This window comes from Meles meles, chromosome 16 (genome assembly GCF_922984935.1).
Source record: "Meles meles chromosome 16, mMelMel3.1 paternal haplotype, whole genome shotgun sequence".
Classification (NCBI taxonomy): Eukaryota; Metazoa; Chordata; class Mammalia; order Carnivora; family Mustelidae; genus Meles; species Meles meles.
In genome coordinates, this window is record NC_060081.1 from 31,908,672 (window position 1) to 31,930,440 (window position 21,769).

At 43.9% G+C, this 21,769-nt stretch overlaps 3 protein-coding genes across 3 annotated transcripts; all 3 read right to left on the minus strand.

Moving 5' to 3' along the window:
* Window positions 1–2,254: 2,254 nt before the first annotated feature.
* LOC123926572 (uncharacterized protein C2orf16-like) lies at window positions 2,255–4,539 on the minus strand. The gene is made up of 2 exons (XM_045980528.1): window positions 4,507–4,539; window positions 2,255–3,538 (listed from the first exon to the last, which is right to left on the minus strand). The coding sequence occupies exons 1-2, from the start codon at window positions 4,537–4,539 to the stop codon at window positions 2,255–2,257; spliced, it is 1,317 nt and encodes a 438-aa protein (XP_045836484.1).
* A 1,818-nt stretch (window positions 4,540–6,357) lies between these two features.
* On the minus strand, window positions 6,358–15,739 carry LOC123926573. Its single transcript, XM_045980530.1, has 2 exons — window positions 8,899–15,739; window positions 6,358–6,389 (listed from the first exon to the last, which is right to left on the minus strand). The coding sequence occupies exons 1-2, from the start codon at window positions 15,719–15,721 to the stop codon at window positions 6,358–6,360; spliced, it is 6,855 nt and encodes a 2,284-aa protein (XP_045836486.1). The 5' UTR covers window positions 15,722–15,739.
* An 88-nt stretch (window positions 15,740–15,827) lies between these two features.
* Window positions 15,828–20,369, minus strand: LOC123926574 (the record flags this gene model as incomplete). The annotated part of the gene is made up of 3 exons (XM_045980531.1): window positions 15,828–15,855; window positions 15,993–19,736; window positions 20,263–20,369. Coding segments are annotated over 3 exons (3,879 nt in total), but the record flags the coding sequence as incomplete, so codon positions are not given.
* Window positions 20,370–21,769: the final 1,400 nt, after the last annotated feature.

Here is a 21,769-nt window from a genome sequence, read left to right on the forward strand (position 1 = left end):
GGCCAGATATGACGCCGGGAGGCAGCAAGTGTCAGCAGGGCTGGAGGGTGGGTCACAAGGTATGCACCGGATAGGCCACGCTGCCCAGCCTGTTCTGGTCACGTGTACTCTCATCTTAGGGGCATGGAGGGGCTCGTGGACCAAGCTCGCCAGTGGGAGCAGGCTGGGGAGTATAGCCGTGCTGTCAACTGCTACCTCAAGGTGTGGGACTCAGGCAGCAGCAGCCTGGTGGAAAAGTGCTGGATGAAGGTGAGGCGGGCCACACCCTTTTTGGCCATCTACTTCCCAGACTGCTCTCACAGCCAGCATTCCTCCTCAGACATTGCTTTTTCCTCCTGGGCCTCTCATTTTCACTCAGGCAGCAACGTTCCTGCTGAGTGCTTGCTAGATGCTAGAGCCAGAACTTTGAAAACTGTAAAAAGGGATCTAAGGCAGAACCCCTAACAGCCTGAAGTTGGGGGAAGTTGGACCACTGTGGCTCAACTAATTGAGAAGCTCGGTGAAAACTAAAGGATGTGACTTGAAGTGGAGTTCAGAGGAGGGTGAAGTCTCGACTGAGAGGGAGGGAGGCTTAGTGAGGGAGGGGGTAGACCTGGGACCAGAGCTGGAAGGGCAAATCCAGAGGCCAGAACTGGGGCCAGATGGAAGCCAGGAAGAAAGCAGAGGCTCCTCCTCTACATAGAAGCTCCTGAAAAGAAGAATCTAGCCAGTGAAGCCAAGACAGTAGGTTTCATCAATTCCTAAGCATATATATAATCACATATTATTTTCTTAGAAATTGGGTTGCATGTGAAGTTTTTTTAAAGATTTTATTTATTTATTTGACACACAGAGAGAGATAACAAGTAGGCAGAGAGGCAGGCAGAGAGAGAGGTGGAAGCAGGCTCCCTGCTGAGAAGAGAGCCCGATGCGGGGCTCGATCCCAGGACCCTGAGATCATGACCCAAACCGAAGGCAGAGGGTTAACGCAGTGAGCCACCCAGGAGCCCCTGAATGTGAAGTTTTAAATGATGTATCTGGGGTACGTGGGTGACTTGGTGGGTAAAGCATCTGACTCTGAATTTTCGGCTCAGCACATGATCTCAGGGTTGTGAGATCAAGTTCTGCATTGGGCTCTGCACTGGTTGCAGAATCTGCCTTAGATTCGCTCTTCTTCTCCCGCTGCCCCTCCCCACTCATGCTGTCTGAAACAAAAAATAACAAAAAATAAGTAAATGATGCATCTTTGATTCCAAGAAATATGGTATTAGGAGTTTGAGCGGGATATGGAGTCGGCGCCGCCGATCCCAGGTCTGAAGGTCTACTTCCACCTGGCAGCTTCCAAGGGGGCTGTGGCCAGAGTGAGTCACGTGACATGACTCCCTCCTCTGAGACCCCACCCCAGGAAGCTGTAGGTGGGGTTTGGAGCCCCAAACCTGGCTTCAGGGCCCCTTCCTCGCATTCCATCCCTTTGCAGGACACCAAATATCCCTTCACCCTCCGTTCCCCACCTCCAGCACACGAGTGGTCTTTCTAGGTGGAGATCAATTATTGCCCCTTTATTTAGAGAAATTACAGACCCATTCCCACCCTCCCTCCCTCCAGGTAGAGAGGCCTTGAAGCTCTTTGACTGCTGAGGGTGCAGGTATCGGAGGCAGTGGCTGAGCAGGAAAGAAGCCAGAAAAGGGGCAGGTCAGTGAAATCTTGAACCAGACAGTAAATAATGGGGATGAATCTCTTCTCATCTTTCAGCTTCAGGCCTCTAAACTTGGCCTGTTTGGGAGTATTTTGTGTGTGGTCCCTAGGAGACATGTTTTTTTTTGGGGGGGGTCATTTTAATATTTACAAGAAATAAATCAGCAGAACAAGATTATATCAGATAGGCTGTGTAGAGTAGCTGCGGCTTATAAAACATACCAGTAATTTGTACCTGGTGAGTATAAAGAAAACCAAGGCAGGATTCAGATGTCTTTACAACCAAGGGAGTACACAGGGCATCAACAAATTAGAGGACAAAAAAATTCACATTTTCTACATTAAAAAAAAAAAATTTACAGATCTCACAAATGTCTTTGAAGACAAAGAAAAAGCCAAAAGACAAAGAAAAAGTCCTCTGAAGGGTGGGAAAGAAGAAGAAATCTGAAACGGAATTCTAAATGTAAAAAGAGTTTTACTTCACAAGACCAATTTTCTTGGCTTCTGTTTCATATATCAACAATCTCCACATTTTGACTATAAAAACTTCTGCTTCTTCATCAAGTACCATGGCAACATTCTAGGAGATGTGTTTTGAGTAGCCCTTGCAATCTTTAGACAGACCTTGTCTGAGCCTCTCCCTAGGGGAGCTGTGTTTGAGTCTCTTCTTAACGGGACTGTGATGGGTTCTCGCAGAGGGACTGAGATGGGTTTTGCCACGCCAACTGTACTGGTCCCTTTCAAAGTGGCTCTGTTGGCTCTGCTCAGAAGGACTGTGTCTGTTCCTCTCAGAGAGATTGCGTCCACTTCTTTCAGAGGGACTACAGTGAGTTCTCTCTGAGAAACTGCGACCTCTCCTCTCAGAGGTCCTGTGCTGTCTTCTCTCAAAAGGACTGTGTCCTCTCACCTCTAAGGGACTGTGATGAGTTCTCTGAAAGAGATTGCGACTGCTCCTCTCAAGGGGAATATGACATCTCCTCTCAGAGGGACTGCGACATCTCCTCTCAGAGGGACTCTGATGGCTCCTCTCAGAGGGACTCTGATGGCTCCTCTCTGAGGGACTGTGATGGCTCCTTTCAGAGGGACTTCGATGGCTCCTCTGAGAAGGACTTTGATGGCTCCTCTCAGAGGGACTGTAATGTCTCTTCCAAGGAAGACTCTGATGGCTCCTCTTGGAGGGACTGAGATAACTCTTTAGGGAAGGATTTTGATGGCTCCTCTCAGAGGGACTGTGATGGCTCTTTAGAGAAGGACTTCGAAGGCTCCTCTCAGAGAGACCGTGATGGCTCTTTAGGGACGGACTTAGGTGGCTCCTCTCAGAGGGACTGTGATATCTCTTCCGAGGAAGACTTTGGTGGCTCCTCTCAGAGGGACTGTAATGGCTCTTCCAAGGAAGACTCTGATGGCTCCTCTCGGAGGGACTGTGATAGCTCCTTAGGGAAGGACTTTGATGGCTCCTCTCAGAGGGACTGTGATGTCTCTTTAGAGAAGGACTTTGAAGGCTCCTCTCAGAGAGACCGTGATGGCTCTTTACGGAAAGACTTCGGTAGCTCCTCTCAGAGGGACTGTGATGTCTCTTCCGAGGAAGACGTCGGTGGCTCCTCTCAGAGGGACTGTAATGGCTCTTCTGAAGAAGGCTTCGGTGGCTCCTCTCAGAGGGACCGTGATGGCTCTTTACGGAAGGACTTCGGTGGCTCCTCTCAGAGGGACCATGATGGCTCTTCCGAGGAAGACTTCGGTGGCTCCTCTTAGAGGGACTGTGATGGCTCATCTGAAGGCGGCTTTGGTGGATCCTCTCAGAGGGACCATGATGTCTCTTTAGAGAAGGACTTCGAAGGCTCCTCTCAGAGAGACCGTGATGGCTCTTTACGGAAAGACTTCGGTAGCTCCTCTCAGAGGGACTGTGATGTCTCTTTAGAGAAGAACTTTGATGGCTCCTCTCAGAGGGTCTGTGATGGCTCCTTTCAGAGGAATTACATGGGGTTCTCTCCCTTAAGAAGCTATGGTGGTTTTGCTTCTTGGGTGTGAGTTTCTCTTTAAGGTGACTGTGTGAGGTTCTCTTAAGTGAACCATGTAGATTTCTCCCTCTGACTTGAACTTTGGTTCCTATTTTGGAGCTCTTGGACTCCTGGCTAGAGATTTCACATCTGTAGGAGTTTTTCTTACCTTTGCTGCTATTGTCGTTTTGAAGAATAACCACAGTCTGTCCGACTGAAGTGGTTTTGAAAATAGCACTTCTTTGGGAAACCATGGGCTTGGGTAGTTGGGTATGTTTAAGTTGGAAAGAGCTACCTCTTTTTGGTTGATGAGTTGATCTGAATTGCTGTATTTCTTCCCATAACATCTTCTCCTTCTTAGTGGTGATGTCTGTTGGCTTTAGCTTAGCAACTGACATCCTCTCTCTTTTGATATCTCTCGATGAGGAATAATCTCTGGCTTTTTGTTTTGGATCGTGGTTTTTGCTTGAACACAAATGGTCTGGCCTTGACCTGTCCTCAGGCTTCTGTCCAGCAAAACCCATAATTCTGTGTGCCGTCTGGAATGCTTTCTTTAGACCTTGAAAAAGCAGTGGAATGAATTTGGGTTGGGAGGGTTTCTTAGATTGTCTTTTTGAAGAGGCAGTAGTTGTCTGAGATGCTCCATTCCTCTTCCTTCTTAACTGGGCTGGTAAATCCCGAGGACGACTCCGTATTGTGGTTCTACCATTTGTATAGAACTCTGTGTTTTGTGTCCTGCCTCCCATAGTGATTCTTTTCTTTGGGTATTTTGAACTACGGGTCTTTTTGGTTCTCCTTTTAGACCATTTTTCATCCTGATGGCTTTCAGAGTCACTCTCTGGTAGAGAGTGAACTTGAGTAAACTCATAGCGCCCTGGCCCTCCAACTGTCATCTTTCCTGCTAGGGCAGGGATCCTATACTGTCTTTGCCTGATGTGGACTTGTACAGGAGCAGGAGATGGGGAAGATACAGACTGGAAATCCATTGTAGAAGTAGGACTCTTGGAAGCTCGAGTGTAGACTTTAGCTTTCCTTAGTGATGGTGATATAGAACTCCTTGATGTGATGGATCTGTCTCTTCTGTGATGCTTTGGGACTTGGGATCTTTTCCTAGTTCGCATCCTAAAGCCAAGATGCAACCTAATCTCTCCGTGGTCTTTGGGAGTGCTTACAAGGTGGAGCTGTGGGTAGATAAGAAGGTAAGGCCGCAACGTGCCCTGTAATTTATGACAGCAATTAAGTCCTACACATCGGCCACACTGTAGGCGCATAGGGTATTTTAAAACCAGACCTGAAGTTAGAGGTGGAGGTACATGGGGGAGTATTTGACTCCTTAACAGTTTTGCTGCTACTTTTAGCTTCAGATCTTGTAGCAACTGGAACTGTTCTGACAAGTCAGTCTTGGCCTGGGGAAGATAACTTGGCTCGAGACAGTGTTGGGACTCAAAAATCCTTGTCTGTGAACTCTGTGAGTTCTCACTCTCTTCCATTGGAACAGAATCTTTCCTAGTGAAAAGTGTATGGAAGGAAGACTCTAAATTTACTGGGACAGGAGGCTGGCCCTCTGTACACGAAACAGGCACGTGCTGAATGACTTCCTGGGATATATCACTAAGCTTCGAACTTTTCTTTATTTTTGCGCTAGCCCCAGAGTATTGCTGTATTATGGAGGACATGGAGCTACGTGTCCACATCCTTAAGGCTATTCTTTGTTCGTGACCATGATATGAAGTGTGTCTCTGAATGTAGTTTCTGGACACTGAAGTCCGAGAAATAATACTTCGACTCTTCTCTAGCAGACTCTTGGAAAGTTGCATCAGTTCCGCAGGAACCCCAAATAAATTCTGAATAGATTGACAGATATCTGCAGTGGCTCTTCCCGTTAAAGGTGTTTGAGAACAAAGGTTCCTTTCCATAGTGGTGCCCAAGACATTCCCTAACACTAGCATATTGGAGAGATATCTTCTGGGTAGTCGCTGTCTCCAGGAGTGATTCTCCCAGACATTCTGTTGTCTGCTCAAGACAGACCAGTTAAGGCCTCTTTGAGTTCCTGATCCTGACTGGAAGGTCCTAGATGGTGATCTCCAGCTTTGCAGTGGATGTTGGGATAGGCGCTGGAGTGAATTCTCTAGCTTCCCCACCGGCTTCTTATCAGTCCTCTTAGATATGACACCCACTCCTGGGATCTCAAAATGTGGGGTTTCTACAATGTTAGCTGTCTTATCAGAGGGTTGATTGTGAAGAGACAAGGGAAGGGTTGAAGTTTGTATCATAGCAGAGTCTAGAAAGTATTCTTCAGACTGCAAAATATCTGTCCCAAAGTTTTTTATATCCAAGGCCCCTGACACTTCTGGCATCTCCAAATCACAAAGGCTTCCTAATTCAGATGCTTCGGCAGAGCTTGAGATGAGCGAGTTTGAGGAGTTCTGTAGAAATCTAGAGAAATAATTCCCTATTTGTAACTCCTCTGTTGAAATAAAATCCTCAGATGCCCTCTTCTGATATACCTGTACTAGATTCAAATCCTCACATTGCATGATTTGAGGAGGCCCTATATTTATCCCCATTACTTTCCCAGCCTGAAGCCCTTGTTCATGAGTGAACACTGTAGATTCCTGCAAAGTAAATGCTAGCTGTGAGAGTGATTCTGAAGATTTCTCTTCAGTATTTGGCCTCAGAGTTAGTTCTACAGGTTCTTCCATTTCTTGAAGGTGTGGCCTTGGGAAGAAATCCAAACAATCTATTACTTCAGTAGCTGATCCTAAGGAGACTCCTAGTGGTTCTACAATCTGAGGAATTGGTAGTGGTGCTAATTCCTCAGAATTTACAGTTTGAAGTGGTGGCCCTGGGATTAACACAGTCTTTACAATTTGAAACCCTGTGGACTTCGTTATATCCAAAATTTGGTGGCTTGGCTCTGTGGTTAATTCCTTTGATTTTACACTTTGCAACCATAGCCCTGAGGTAGACTCGGAAGGTCTCACATCTTGTACTTTTGGAGTCAGTTTAACGAAGTCTACCATTTGAGAGGTTCCCCCTGGTGTTAATGCTACAGAAGTTACAACCTGAAGTGGTGGCCCAGGAGTCACTTTCCCATATTCAACAAACTTGGGGGGGCTTACTGAGGTTATTCCTATTGGTTGAGCAGCTTGAAGCTGTGTCTTTGTAGATCCTGTGACTTGATCTAGCGGCTTTGGACTAATCCTCATAAACTCTGTAATTTGACCCTGTAGTCCTGGAGCTATCTGTGAATATTTCATACTTTGATTCTGTGACTGTGTCAGCCCCATTGGTCCATCCCCTTGCTGCCATGTCTCAGATGTGAGCTCTACAGATTCTGCATGTCCTGTAACTTGACCTCTTTGCCTTGGGGACAAATCTAAAGAGTCCCCCCTTTGAAGCCATTGCTTAGAGGTTGAAGCCACAGATTCCGGAACTCGATATCTTAGCCTTGGTGTCATCTCTGAAGATTCTGGGACGTGATGTAATGACTTTGTAGTCAGTGCTTCTGATTCTTCCCTTCGCAGTCTTTTCTTGGAGATCACCTCCACAAAGGGAGGATTGGGCCTTGGAGCGCTCTCTGTATATCCAGTGGTTTTACTTATTGGCTTTGGGGTCATGCCAAGGAGTTCCTTCTCTGTTGGCCTTGCCTTGGAGGTCAACCCCATAGTTTCTGTAGTGTGATGCTTGGGCTTTGGTGCCATCTCTTCAGATCCTGTAACTTCCTGCACTGACCTTGTATGTGATTCCCCCAAGTCCTTAACTTGAGGCCATGACTGAGAGAGCAACTCTAGTGTTTCTGGGATTTTCTTTAAGGTTAATTCCAAGGATTCAGAGCCTTGATTCCTTAGCACGTGAGTCAGATCATCAGATTCTGGTACTTGAAGATCTAGCCTTAGAGGCATTCCTGGAGATTCCATGGTTTTACTTGTTGACTTTGGGGTCAACCCCATAGAGTTTTCTACAGTTTCATTGCCTTGATGTGCCAACCTTTCTGTGGTATGATAAACTGGTACTGAAATCAAATTTACAGACTTGGAGACTTGATGCTTTGGTGTTGGGATCACCAAATTCACAGATTTAGGGACTTGAGGCTTTGGTGTTGGGATCATCTCTGCACCTTCTACAAATTGATGCCCTGGCCTAGGGATTATCTCAGAGGAGTCTGTGATTTGATAGCTCCTCTTTGGAGTTAGTTCCTCAGATTTTGTTCTTTGAAGCAGTGACCCCGATAGTAACTCTACAGATTTTATATCTTGTTGCAGAGATGCTGAAGACAATTTCACATGTTTTATACTTTGCAACTTTGCTTCTGGAGGAAACTCCAAAGGTTTCTCACCCTGTCGTTGTGATTCTGGAGACAAATTTGAAAATTTAACACTACTCAACATGGGTCCTGGTATGAACTTCTTAGTTGGCTCTGGTGCCAACACTATTGATTTCATACCGTGCCATCCTGAAGTCAGCTCTTGGCAATTCATACCTTGCTGTTGGGACCCTGGTGTCAACTCTACAGATTTCCCATCTTGAAAACATAGTTCCGGTGCAAAGACCTCAGAATTAACACTTGGGGACCTTAGGCATGATGGAAACCCTGAAGAATTAGCACCTTGAGGCTGTAGCTGTAGGTTTGACTTCAAAGATGTCACATCTTGAGAACATGGCTCTGATTCAAACACCACAGATTTCTGCCCGAGGCAAGAAATCAAATCCTTCGAATTCACATCTTGAGGTTGTGGCCCTGGTTTCAACTCCAGAGATTTCACATCTTGAAAACACAACTTTGGTGCAAACACCACAGATCTCTCACTATGCTGCCTGAGGTGTGAGGGCAGCTCCCCAGAATTCATACCTTGAGGATGTGGCCCTGGATTTAACTCCACAGATTTCACTTTTGTAAAACATGGCTCTAGTGCAAACATCTCACACTTCAAGTCCTGCAGCTTAGAGCCTGAAGCCAGTTTCACAGAATTTCCACCACAAGACACTGGCTCTTTGTTCATCTTCACAGACCTTACATCTTCAAGCAGTGGCTTTGGTAAAAATAACACAGATTTCCTGCCATGCAGTGAAGAGCCTAAAGTGAACACTGGGTGCATAACTTGTTGCTGTGACCCACAGTGGTTCTCCAAAAACTGTATTTCTGGAAACTTTGTCCCTGGAATTAACTCAGAAGCTTTCACACCTTGCAAATGTGGTCCAGCGTTGAACAGAATAGATTTTGTACCTTGATATTCTGACGTAGGATTCAATTCAGAGGGTTTCATGCCTTGCATCTGTGGGTCTGGATTAAACTTTATAGCATTTATGCATTGAAGTTCTGACCCAAAATTCAAATCAGAAGAATTCACGCCTTGCAGCTGTGGGCCACAGTTTAATTCTTGTGATGTTATACCTTGAAACTTTGTGCCTGGACTAAATTCATGTTTCACATTTTGTAAATGTTGCACAGGGTTGAACATAAGAGATTTCATACCTAGAACTTCTGACCCCAGATTCAAATCAAAAGATCCCATACCTTGACATTTAACCCCTGAAGTCAACTCAAAAGATTGTATACCTTGCAAAGGTGGCCCGAGTTCAGACCCCATAGAATTAGCACATTGTAACTTTGGCTCTGGATCCAACTCAAAAGAATTTACACACTTCATCTGTGGCCCAGGGTTGCGTTCCATGGGTGCTACAGCAAGAAACTTTGACCCTGGAATCAATTCGGATTTTAAATCTTGTACATGTGGTTCAGCGCTGAACACCATAGATGTCTCACTTGGATTCTTGGATCCCGGATTCACCTGAGATCCTGTACCTTGACATTTTGTCCCTGGAATCAATTCAAAGTACTGTACGCCTTGCAAAGGTGGCCCAGGTTTGCACCCCATAGAATTTGCACATTGTAATTTTGGCTCTGGATTCAACTTAGAAGAATTTATACACTTCATCTGTGGCTCAGGGTCGCATTCCATAGGTGCTATAGCAAGAAACTTTGACCCTGGAATCAATTCAGATTTCAAATCTTGCGAAGGTGGATCAAGGTTGAACACCATAGTCGTCTCCCTTGGGATCTCTGAACTCAACTCAGAAGACTTTGTACCTTGACGTTTTGAAACTGAAGTTAATTCAGAAGGGTTTATACCTTGCAAGGGTGGCTCAGATTTGCATCCAACAGAATTTACACACTGAAGTTTTGGTTTTGAAATAAATGCAGAAGAATTCACATCTTGCAAAGGTGGCCCAGGGCAGAACACCTGGGATTTTATACCTCGAGACTCTGATCCAGAATTCAACTCAGATTTTACCCTGTTCAGTTGTGGTCCAGTACTGAATGGCCTAACATTTATACACTGAAGCTGTGGGGCTAGATTAAATTCAGAGGATTTCCCACCTTGTAATTTAGGCTGATGCTTCGTTTCCAGAAATTGCTCATATGGAAGCTTCCTGTCTGTGCACAACTCGGGTTTTATCTCTTGTAACTGTGGCCCAGGATTGAACTTGAAAGATGACATACCTTGAGGCCTTGATCCCTGGCATAACTCAGAAGATTTAACATCTTGCCACTGTTGCTCAGGATTGGATTCCTTAGATTTCACATCTTGGGGCTTTGTCTCTTTGCACAATTCTGAAGATTTTATATGTTGCAAATGTAGTCCAGGGTTGTATACCACAAATTTCACACTTTGAAGCTCTGGCCATGGTTTCAACTTAAAAGACTTCTCTTCTTGCCGCGGCTTCCCAGCATTGAACTCGGAAGATATCACATTGCAAATCTTTGATTCCAAAGCTAACTCAGAGGGTTTTGTGACCTGGAGTTCTAGGTCATGGTTGACCTTTGTGGTGTTCATTATTTGAAGCTTTACAGACTCAGGAGATTTTGCACCTTGCAACTTCGCCCCAGGGCTGAATTTCAGAGATTTCAGGGCTTGAATGTGTGATCCTGGTGTCGACATAGGCAATTTCCTATTTTGTAACTGTGGGACTGACTCAAACCCCAAAGATTTCACATCTTGGGTCTTTGCACCTAGAGTCAATTCAAGAGGTTTCATGTCTTGCCACGTGGGTCTGGTAAGGAGCTCCACATGTTCTCCATTTTGAAGCTTTGTTTTTGGCGTTAACTCAGAAGATGGTACACCTTGTAACTGCAGAACAGGTTTTAACTCAACAGATTTCAAATCTTGGAGTCTGCACTCTAGCATCAAGTCAGATTTCTCACCTTGTCTCTGAGGTCCAGGGTTGAACTCCACAGATTTCACACCTTGAAGCTTCCTCATCTGAATTAAATCAGATTTCCCACCTTGTAGCTTTGGACCTTGGTTGAACTCAGAGGGTTTCCCTTCTTGAAGTTTTGACCCTGGGATCACTTCAGAAGATCTCATACCTTGCAAGTGTGATCTAGAACCAAACCCTGCTGATTTTTTATCTTGAAGCTTTATACCCATGATCAACTCAGAACATTTCACATCTTGTAACTGTGGGCCTGCTTTCACACCTGAAAACTTCCTCTCCAGGATCAAATCAGAAGATTTCTCACCTTGTAACTTTGGATTAGCTTTCAGTTCTGCAGATTTCACACCTGGAAGCTTTTCCCTTGGGATCAGTTGTGAAGATATCACATCCTTCAAGTGTGGTCCAGACTTAAAATTCAGAGATTTTACATCTTGAAGCTTTATACCCATGACCAATCTAGAAGATGCCCCATCTTCCAACTGTGGGCCTGACTTGAAATCCACAGACTTCACTTTTTGAAGCTTTGTCCCCTGTATCAATTCAGAAGATTTCACACGTCTCAGCTGTGGCCCAGGTTTGACATTCACAGACTCCATATCTTGAATCTTTGTTTCTGAAATTGATTTAGAACTTTTCACTCCTTGAAACTGTGGGTCAGGGTTGAACACCAATTGCACATTTTGAAGCTTTGATCCAAGGGTCAGGTCAGAAGATTTCACAACTTGCACCTGGGGACTGGGGCAGCTTTCTTTATGTTTTACATTTTGAAGCTTTGTCTTTGAGGTCCTTTCAGAAGAATTCACATGTTGTAACAATGGCCCAAGGTTGAAATCTGTACATTTGGTACCTTGAATCTTTGTCCCTGTGATCAATGTAGAAAATGTTATACCTTTCAACTGTGAACTTGGATTTAACTCAGTAAATGTCTTATCTTGGGACTTTACCTCAGGTGACAACTTAGAAGGTTTTAGATCATGCCACTGTGACCCAGAGTTGAAATTCTCAGATTTCACACCTTGAAGCTTTGTCTGAAGAGTCAATTCAGATGACTTCATGCTTGTCAAGTGTAGTGGGGAGTTCAATTCTATAGTTGTATTGCTTTGTAATTGTGACCTTTGGCTTAATACGCCAGATTTCACACCAGGAAGCTGTGAATCTTCCATAAGCACCAGAGACTTCACACGTTGAAGCTGTGCTCCTGGGGATGAATGTAAGGGTTTCGCTTCTTGAAGCTTTGATTTTGCAGTCAATTTAGATTTCCCATCATGCATGCAAAGCCTAGATTTCAGTGGCATAAATTTTATATCACAGAGCTTTGACCCTGAAGTCAGCTCACATGATTTCACACTTCTAACCTGTAGACAAGGTGTCAAATCACAGTCCTGAAGCTTATGTTCCTGGAGTGATGCTGAAGATTGCGTATCTTGGAGCTTTGGCCTTGGAGTTAACGCAGATGACTTTCTATCTCTTAACTGTATCAAAGGTTTCAACCCTAGAGACTTGACACCTTGAGACTGTAACCCTATAGACTTCACACCTTGGAAATCAGGTCCTGGTATCCACTGGATACACCTCATTCTTTCCAGCTGTGGCTCTTTTTTGAGCTCAGTAGTTTTTACATCTCGAAGCTGTGGCTCTGAGGTTGATGCCAAAAGCTTCCCTTTGTGCAGCTGTGTTCCTGGGAGCACCCCAGGGATTTTCATGTTCTGCAACTGTGGCCCAAGGTTGAACTCTGTATATGTCGCACCTTGAGTTTTTGACCCTAGAGTCAATTCAGATGACTTCACATCTCTTAACTGTGTCAAAGATCTCAACCCTAGGGATTTAACACCTTGAGACTGTGACCTGAGATTTAACTCTACAGATTTCACAGCTTGGAACTTAGGTCCTGGTATCCACTGAATGCATCTCATACTTTCAAGCAGTGGCTCTTGTTTTAACTCAACGGTTTTTACACAAAGCTGTGGCTCTGAAGCAAACTCTGAGACTTCAATTTGGTGCAATGGTGACCCTGGGGTCAACTTAGGAGACTTTATGCTTTGCAACTGTGGTTCAAGTGGATCAGGCTTGAATTCTTTAGGTTTTAAACCTTGAATATTTGATTCTGGAGTCAAGTCTGATTTCATACTTTTAAACTGTAACTCAAAATTGAAGTCTACTAGTTTTTTACCTTTAAATTTTAGCTCTGGAAGTAACTCCAAAGACAGCTTATCGTCCGACATAGCCCCTCTCTTCACCTGCTCTGAATTCACACATTGCTGCTTTGGTGAGATTACAGATATCGTGCCATCCTGTTCTGGCCCAGAAGTTAAATTCATGAGTGCTGTCTCTTGAAACTGTTGCCTTGGGGCAAAATCCATAGTTTTTACTCCTTGAGACTTTGATCTTCTGGTCACTTTCACAGATTTTACTTCCTGCTTGTTTAGCCTTGGGGTCCACTTTACAGATTGTACACATTGCGGCTCTGAATCTGGAGTTTCCTCTACAGATTTTAAACTTTGATGCTTGAAACACGGGGTACTGTCGACAAATTTACTCTCTTGGATTTGTGGCTCTAAAGTCAGTTCCTTGGGTTTCACACCTTGCAGTTCAGACCCTTGGAGTAATGGCCCTGGTGCAAAAGGCACAGATTTCTCACTTTCAATTTTCAATTCCACAGTTTGCACATCTTGCATTTGTGTTCTTTGGACCAACTCCACAGCTTTGGAGTCTTGAATTCTTGCATGCAGAATCAAGTCAGAAGTTGTACCTTGAAGCTTGGTATCTTTGGTACTTTTCACAGGTTTGACATAGTCTATCCATGGCACTGCAGTTATCTCCATAGATTTCTCACCTTCCAGCTGTGGACTAGGGGTTGGCAAAGTAGATTTCGTACCTTTTGGACCCTGTCCTGTAATTAAGACCACAGATTTCACATCTTTCAGCTCCGAGGTCAACAACTCAGATTTTACACCTTGAAGTTTTGAGTCTGGGGTCAGCTCCATTGGTTTCATACCCCCCACACCTGGCCCTCGGATCAATTCAGAAGATTTTATACCTTGTAACTTTGTTCTTCTAGCCAACTCAGAATAGTTTACACTTGGCAACTGTAACTCAGGAGTCAACCCCATAGATATTGCATCTGGTTTCTCTGGCTGAGAGACAATTCGATAAGAAATGTTACCTTCCAAGTTGGACATTTGGTCCCTCCCTAAATTTTTTACACCTTGAAACTGTGTCTCTGGTACTAGCATATCAGGCTTGACCACTTGCTTTTGAGGTCCTGGGGACAACCCCACAGATCTTACTCCTTGCATCTTTGGGTTTGGGGTCAACTCAAAAAATTTCACATGTTGTAGTTGTGGCCCTGAGTTTAACTCTGAAGTTTTCACACCTTGAGGTTGCGTTCCTGATGTCCGATCACAAAATTTGACATCTTGTAACCATGGCCCTGGGGTAAGCCCCACCTGTTTTATATCTTGAAGCCTTGGAGATGTCTTTGCTAATTTAGAATCTTGAAATGCTAATTCTGGAGTCATCTCCACAGAATTTACACCATTAAACACTGATCCTGGGGTTTGCTCCCCAAATTTGACAGCTTGAAGTTTTGGCCCTGAAGTCAATTCAGAAAATTTGACATCTTGCTGCCTTGGCCCTAGGTGCAGTTCCTGAGACTGCACACCTTGAAACTGTAGTTCTGAGGTCAACTTCATAGACTGCGTGCTGTGAAACTGTGATCCTTCAATAGACGGAAGAGTTTTCATATTTTCACTCAAGAGCCCTTGGCTTAATGGCAAAGGTGATTCTGTTACAAATCCCAAGGATTGTATATCTTGAACCTGTGTTCCCGGTATACATTGCACATGTTTCAAACCTTGATGCTTTGGTTCTAAGGTCAGATCAGAAAATCTGACATCTTGCAAGCGTGGTCCTGAGTTTTGTTCCACAGATTTCATACCTTGAGTTTCTGGTTCTGGAGACAATTGTACGGACATAACACTTTGATGCTTTAGCCCTGGGGTAAAGTCTGACAATTTGATTTTTTGCACTGGGGAACCTGGGGTCAGTGCATCAGATTTCACACTATGATGTGGGGACTCTGAGATGAAATCTACAGGCTTTTCTCCTTGAAAAGGTGGTCCTGGAGGTAAATTTGAAAATCTGACACTTTGCAAATGTGGCCCTGGGATCAATTTCACATCCTGAAGCTGTGCCGCCTTAGTCAATTCCTCTGATATTATATGTTGTAGTATTGGTTCTTGTACCAGCTTCTCAGATTCTACCATTCCAGTAGTAGCTGGCTGTTGGATTAAATTAACATATTCCACGTCTTGTAATTGTGGCTCTGGATGCAGCTGCATAGACTTTACTCCCTGGAACTGTGGCTCTGGGGTCAACTCCGGAACATGTCGTTTTGGTCCTGTGATAAATTGCTTAGATCCCACCACTACTGGGGATGACACAGGGGTTAACTTCACAGATTTCAAATTTTGCATTAGTGGCTCTGATTTCTCATATTGCATTTGTGGTCCCAAAGTCAATTCCAGGGATCCTTTTACTGAATATGGTGGTACTGGCATTGTCTCCTGGATATTTTCAACTTGAGACAATGCCAACCCATAAGGTTCTGTGTTTTCGTATTCTGACCTTAGGGGTACCTCTGAAGGCTCAGTAACTTGAAGGTGTGGCTTTAGAGTCATTCCCGTAGATTCTATAACTTGACCTGTTGGTTTTGGTGTTAATGCCACTTGGCGCAAAGTCCCAGAAAACAGCTGTGCAGTTTCTGTGTCTTGATGGCCTGGCCCCAGAGTCATCTCTGAAAAATTCTGAAAACATGGCCTGGGCATCATCGCAGGAGTTCCTGTGACTTGCTGTGGGATTAACTTCACAGATTCCTCCTCTTGTGGCCGGGTCTCAGAAGCTAACTTTACAGAGGCTGTGTCTTGATGCCTTGGTCTAGAAGTTGGACCCAAAGATGTCTTTGCTAGTAAATGTGGTTCCACGCTTAGTTTCCTCGATTCAACATGTAAGCGTGTTTCAGGAATCAACCTCTTAGATACTTCCAGTGGTACAGTTAAATCCACAGCTGTATTGCCATGCATTAATGGACCTAGAGCTAACCCGTCAGGTTTTGTACTTTGGGGCTGTGGTTCTGGGGTCAGTGGCACAGATTTCATACCTTGAAATTCAGGTTCTGAGGTCAACTTCTTATAGTTCCTAAATTCTGAATATGGTCCTAGATTCAGGTGAACAAACGTCATACTTTGGGACTCTGGGTTCAACACTTCTGGATTTATTCCTTGCATCTCTGATCCTGGTACTAACGCTGGAGATTCTTGTATTATGTGTTGAGGCATTCGAGTCTCCAGGGCTTTTACGCCTTGGAGCATTGTCTCAAGAGCATCTTGGAACGGCACTGAGTTTGCCTGCATACATTCTGAAGTCTGGTTCAATGGCCCTGGAGTACTTCTTAAAGATGGTTGTGTCAACTCCATAGATTCTTTCCTGTGGTGACAAGGGTTGGAAGTCAACTCTACTTCTGCTCCTTGATATCCTGGCTCTGTGATCATTCCTGAAGATTCCAAAGCTTGGTGCCATGGGGTTAATCCTTCAGGTTCTGTGGCTTGATGATTTGGCTTGAGGTTCAGCTCTACAGAGTTTACTGCTTGAATGTGTGCCCCTGAGCTTGGCTCCTCATATTTCATACTTTCCACCTGTGTTTCAGGAATCACATTTCTACATTCTGCCATTAGAGGAAATTTCACATCTTTAAGCAATAGTACTGGGGCTGTCTCCTTAGATCTTTCATCTGGTAACCATGGCTTTGAGGCAAACTCCATAGATTTCTTATCTTCCTGTGGTGGTCTTAGGATCAACTCCACAGCTTTTGTATCTGAAAACTTCGGTGGGAGGGCCAAATGAACATATTCCAGACCTTGCAACTGTGAATTGTGGGTCAAATCTAGCGATTTCCTATTTTGCAAGTGTGGTGCCTGGGCTAACTCAGCAGATTTTCCACTTTGTTGTTGTGTTCCTAGGTTCAAATGAATAGATTTCACACCTTGAAGCTGAGACCCTGGGGCTAACTGCACAGAATTCCCACTTTCCAGCTGTGAAATAGGTGCCAACTCATTAGATTTTACAGTCTGCAGTTGAAGTTCTGGGGCCAGTTCTATAGGGCTCACAGTTGGGATCGGCTGTCCATATTTTACCATCTGTGGGACCGAACCTGGAGTTACGTCTATAGATTTTACATTCTGCAATCCTGGGGATAACTTCATAGAATCCACAGTCTTAACTTGTGGCATTGGCTTCACCCCCAGATATTCTGCACCTGGAAGTAGAGATGTAGTGGTCATTACTGCAGATTCTGTGACTTGATGCAGTGGCTCTTGGCTCATTTCCTTAGATGGTGCTCTTTGACCCAGTGATCTTGGGACTGTCCCTAAATGTTCCATTATTTGATGATGTGACTGTTTTGGCTCAGCCAGATTTCTGATTATGGGGTCAGAAGCCAACCCCATAGTTTCCATAATTTGATGGCTTTGCCTTGGACACATCTCTGAAGATTCTAAGATTTGATGCCTTGGGGTCAAACGTGGAGATTCCATGACCTGATGAGGTAGCCCTGGGGTTAATGCTGTAGTTTTTGTGCCTTGAACATATGGTTGTGGAGTCATCTCCACAGAGTCTTGCACTTGAATCCGTGACCCAGGAGTCAACTCCAGAGGTTTCCTGACTTGAGATACTGGCCTTGAGGTCAAATCCTGAGTTTCTACAACTTGTGATTGTGGTGTTATGATCATTCCCATGGGTGACCCCAGTGCTGCTGGGGTTACCTTTAAAGAGTGTATGGATTGATGTGATGGCATTGGAATCATCCCTACTGATTCTGTGATTTTAAGTGGTGGCTTTGGAGGTAAACCCACAGATCCTACAACTCCAGGTGGACCAATAGTAGGAGGACAGCTAGAAGATGTCAAACCGACTGGTTGAGTTGCTCCTGGGGCCAAAGTTGCAATTTCAGACTGTGAATCTCCAGATTCTATAACATGTGGCGGTGCTGGTGGAATTATTCCCATGAAATCCATAGCTTGTAATTGTGCCACTGGAGTAACTTTCGTGTAATCAGTAACTTGATGCGATGGACTGGAGATCATTTCCAGTGATCTTGTATTTTGACATATTGGCCCTGGAGGAATCTTCAATGGTCCTGTGATTTGACTTTCTGGATCTAAGGTTATATTCACTGATTCAGTAACTTTAGGATGTGACCCAAAAGTCATTTCCACAGTTTCCACAACTGTATATTTTGCCTTTGGATGCATCTTTCCTGATGGTATAACTTTATGGTCCAATGATGTGGCTATTTCCCCTGATTTCATGGCTTGGGATGGTGTTCTTGGGGTTTTTCCCACTGGTTTTATGATATGTGGATGTGATTCATTAATCATCCCCATAGAATCTGTGACTTGAAGCAATGCTGCAGGAGTTACCGTCACATTATCTGTGACTTGATTCACTGGTCTGGAGGTCATCTTTGATTCCATAACTCGATGCTGAGCACTTGGTGTTACCTCCACTGGTTCAGTGACTTGATATGATGGTTTAGTGCTTACACTCACTTTTTTTGTGGTTTCCATTGGTTTCCCAACTTTGGCTGGTGGCTGTGGGAACAAACCTACAGATTCTATCACTTCTGAATGTGATTCTGGGATCATCCCCATCGAATCCATGACTTGAAGTAAAGCTAAAGGAGTTACCTTTATACTATCTGTAACTTGACATGGTAGACTTGGGGTCAATTCCACATTAGTCATGTGGGACTTATGCTGCTGAATCCTTTTTTCCAGACGACCTATGACCCTCTGTTCTATATTAAGTTCTAGGACATGTTTTGGCTCCTTCTGCAGTCCAGTGGTTTTCTCTGGACTTATGTCAGCTCCTAAATTTTTGGGAAGTGGAGTGCCCAATGATGTAACTAAGGGCCTGGATGTAAGGATTTGGGGGCCATCCCCAAGTTGTGACTGCTTACCTGGGATAAGTGACTGTGAAATTTTTGTTTCTGTTCTATTTAATCCAGATTCCACTCCAATATTCACATGGAGCTGAAATGATGGACAGTTTGGGAATTTATTGTAGAGACTTTGTTCAGTGCTTTGATGAATGGGCACAGATACCTGGATTTGAGGTTTCTCTGGTTCAGGAACTCCTCCTTGTGCCTCAATTAAATAATTCAGCATTCCCCATGATTCCCTCACAGGCAGAGGCACTGCTTGTTCCCTCAAAGTATAAACCTTCCAAGCCATATGTCCCTCTAACTCCCACCTAGCTAAAGGAGAAAGCCGGATTGGAGCCCACCCCGAGAATCGTGGTCTTGCCTTGGTGAAAATAAAATCTGGCCCATGATCCAATGTCAAATGACTCTTGCTCTCTCCCCCATTCTTTGTTTTTTCTTGTTGGCGGAGATCTGGGGATTCAAACATAGAGTTGATAAAAGAGTTTTGGGATCTTAAGGGTGAAAGAGCTGCCAAATTCTGTAAAAGTTTTGATTTCCCAAACTCTGAGAGCTGAAAAGGAGGCAGGGGTGTGCCTTTGTTCCTGAACATGGAAGACTGGGTTTTGGGTAAAATAGGTAAACTATGGCTCCGGAGTTGCCAGGTTGTTCCTTCAGAAAAGACGGGAAGGTGGGACAGGCAGGAGTTGTTGCATAATGATCCAAAGGAGCTGCTGTCCTTAGTAGAATGTTTTGCCTTCTTAGAGCCACAACAGGGTAAAACAGGCTTCTGAGCCACAAGCACAGAGGAGGTGGAGGAAGAAATCACATCCTGTGATTCAGGCAAACATAATTTCTTAAGACTTGATCTAAGAAATAAAGAAAAGTTTCCATTTGCTTTGAGGCTGGAAAAAGTAGGAAAAGGGAAAGGTAACGGCTATTTCAAATGTGAAATATTTTGGCCCGAGGGAGAACAATAACAACAAAAGAGATTGTTTTCCCCAATATCAATTACTTGTGTGAAGAATTCCTCTACCAGGAGGAGAGGACGGTATGGGTCTCCATTCCAATCAGAAATGATCCATGGACTAAAACCTTTGGACCCAGAATTTATCCCCACTGCCAAAACTAAGTAAATAAGCCACCACCTAACAATCTCTCTTTTCCCTCTCTTTTTCCCTCCCTCTTTCCCTCTCTACTACCTCCCTTCTTTGGTCTCTTCCTCCCTCCCTCTTAAAAGTTCTACCACCTTTGGGGCACCTGGCTAGCTCAGCTGGTAGAGCATGCAATTCTTGGTCTCAAGAATTCAACCCCCACATTGTGGGTAGAGTTTACCTAAGACAAAAACAAAAACTTCCACCACCCAACCTCCCCCCAGAAATGACCTTCCCTGACCTTGCACATTCCAGATGTTGGAAGATCTGATGAAGACTTCTGTCCATGGACCAGAGTACATACTCCTGGGCCCATCCTATAGGGAGACCTGAAAAGCTGGACACAAGAGTAGGTCAATGTCACTGAAGTGATATTAAAGTACTAGTAAGGAAACCAATAAGAATAGTGACTTAACTTAGAAAAGGAACAGCTATCATTGTGAGGGAAGTAAAACAGTACTAGGTACCTTTCTCCTAACTCATACAGAGTTTATCAGTAGAGTAAGCTGAAGAGAGGAGGAATAGATAGTGAAGGTCAACTCTACTCACTGTGTCCAAGTAGCTTCCGAGCAGCTCATCCTAAGTTTTTCTTCCCACTGGGAAGCTGGGAACAGAGGTAAAGAAGCTTTTAGCACCCTAATTGTTGATACCACCTCTACCTTGTTCCACCCCGGTGTTTTACAGATAAGACAACAAAGGTGAAATCATGCCTAGGATCATTAAGTTAATTAGTGGTAGAGCTCAGACTTAACCCAAGTCTCAAGTTTTTATATTTTGAACTCTACTCTGCTGCCTTCACCATGTAGTAGATTAAGCTGTTGGAAAGCGCAGGAACAGTCATGCGAGTAGGGAGTTGGAGTAGGGGAATCAAAGTTCATAACACATGTTTTTCCCCCCAACAGAGTCTACCCAGTGCCTATGACAGGGGAAAAAGTTATCGGAACTTCCTGCACCAAACATTAATCTCACCAAATTTCTTTCCTGATGCTTTGAGTTCTACACGAAAGGAAAATTAGGAAAGAGAGCATGGGGAAAAGAAGCATAGGAAGAATTATCAATCTGTTTACATCTCTTTGGAAGTTGCTAAAAAGAATCTAGCATCTTTGGAGATGCTAGAAAGAATTAGCACATTTCTTTCGTTTACATAATCTGTCTCAAATTCCCTCCCTCAAACTGTTATTAAAGTCTGGAGTTTTAAAGCAGACCCACAGTTGATTTGTCATTAGCCTTGAGCTGAAGAATAAAGGATAGGATCTTTCTGACCTGTGAGTTTCTGGATCTTTTTCAATTTACGCTGCTTTGAAGTCTAGAGAGGCACAAAGAGAAAAAAATAAAATCAGAAAATGTTCTAGGTTAGAGAATCAAGAGCACATTTCCTCTCACAGACACAAATATTGATACAGTTGGTGTCCATAACCACAGCACAACTGGCACCCCATTCATGTATTCATAGATCATTTAATGAGTGCTTACTAAGTTCTAGGCATTAGGTTGGGTGCTAGGACTACAAAGATAAATATGACCCCTGTATTCTGGGAATTCACATTAATGGCAAAACAGATGTCTAAACAGCTAAATTATAATACAGTGTGGCAAATATATAACACATAAATAGTATATAAATAAATAGATAACAAAACATAAATATATTAAATTTATTAAAATTTATAGATATATTAATAAATAAATATATAACAGAAATATAAGTGTTACAGAATAAAAGGACAGTGATTAACTGCCTGGGAAAG

Coding starts and splice junctions, on each gene's coding strand:
- LOC123926572 (XM_045980528.1), bottom strand. CDS start 4,539: ATGAGTTTACTCAAGTTCACTCTCTACCAGAGA. Junction 3,539..4,506: donor AGTTCACTCTCTACCAGAGA/GTGACTCTGAAA, acceptor CTTTCCGTAAAG/AGCCATCACGGTCTCTCTGA.
- LOC123926573 (XM_045980530.1), bottom strand. CDS start 15,721: ATGATGCCCAGGCCATGTTTTCAGAATTTTTCAGAGATGACTCTGGGG. Junction 6,390..8,898: donor TCCTACGTCAGAATATCAAG/GTACAAAATCTA, acceptor TTTCTTCCCAAG/GCCACACCTTCAAGAAATGG.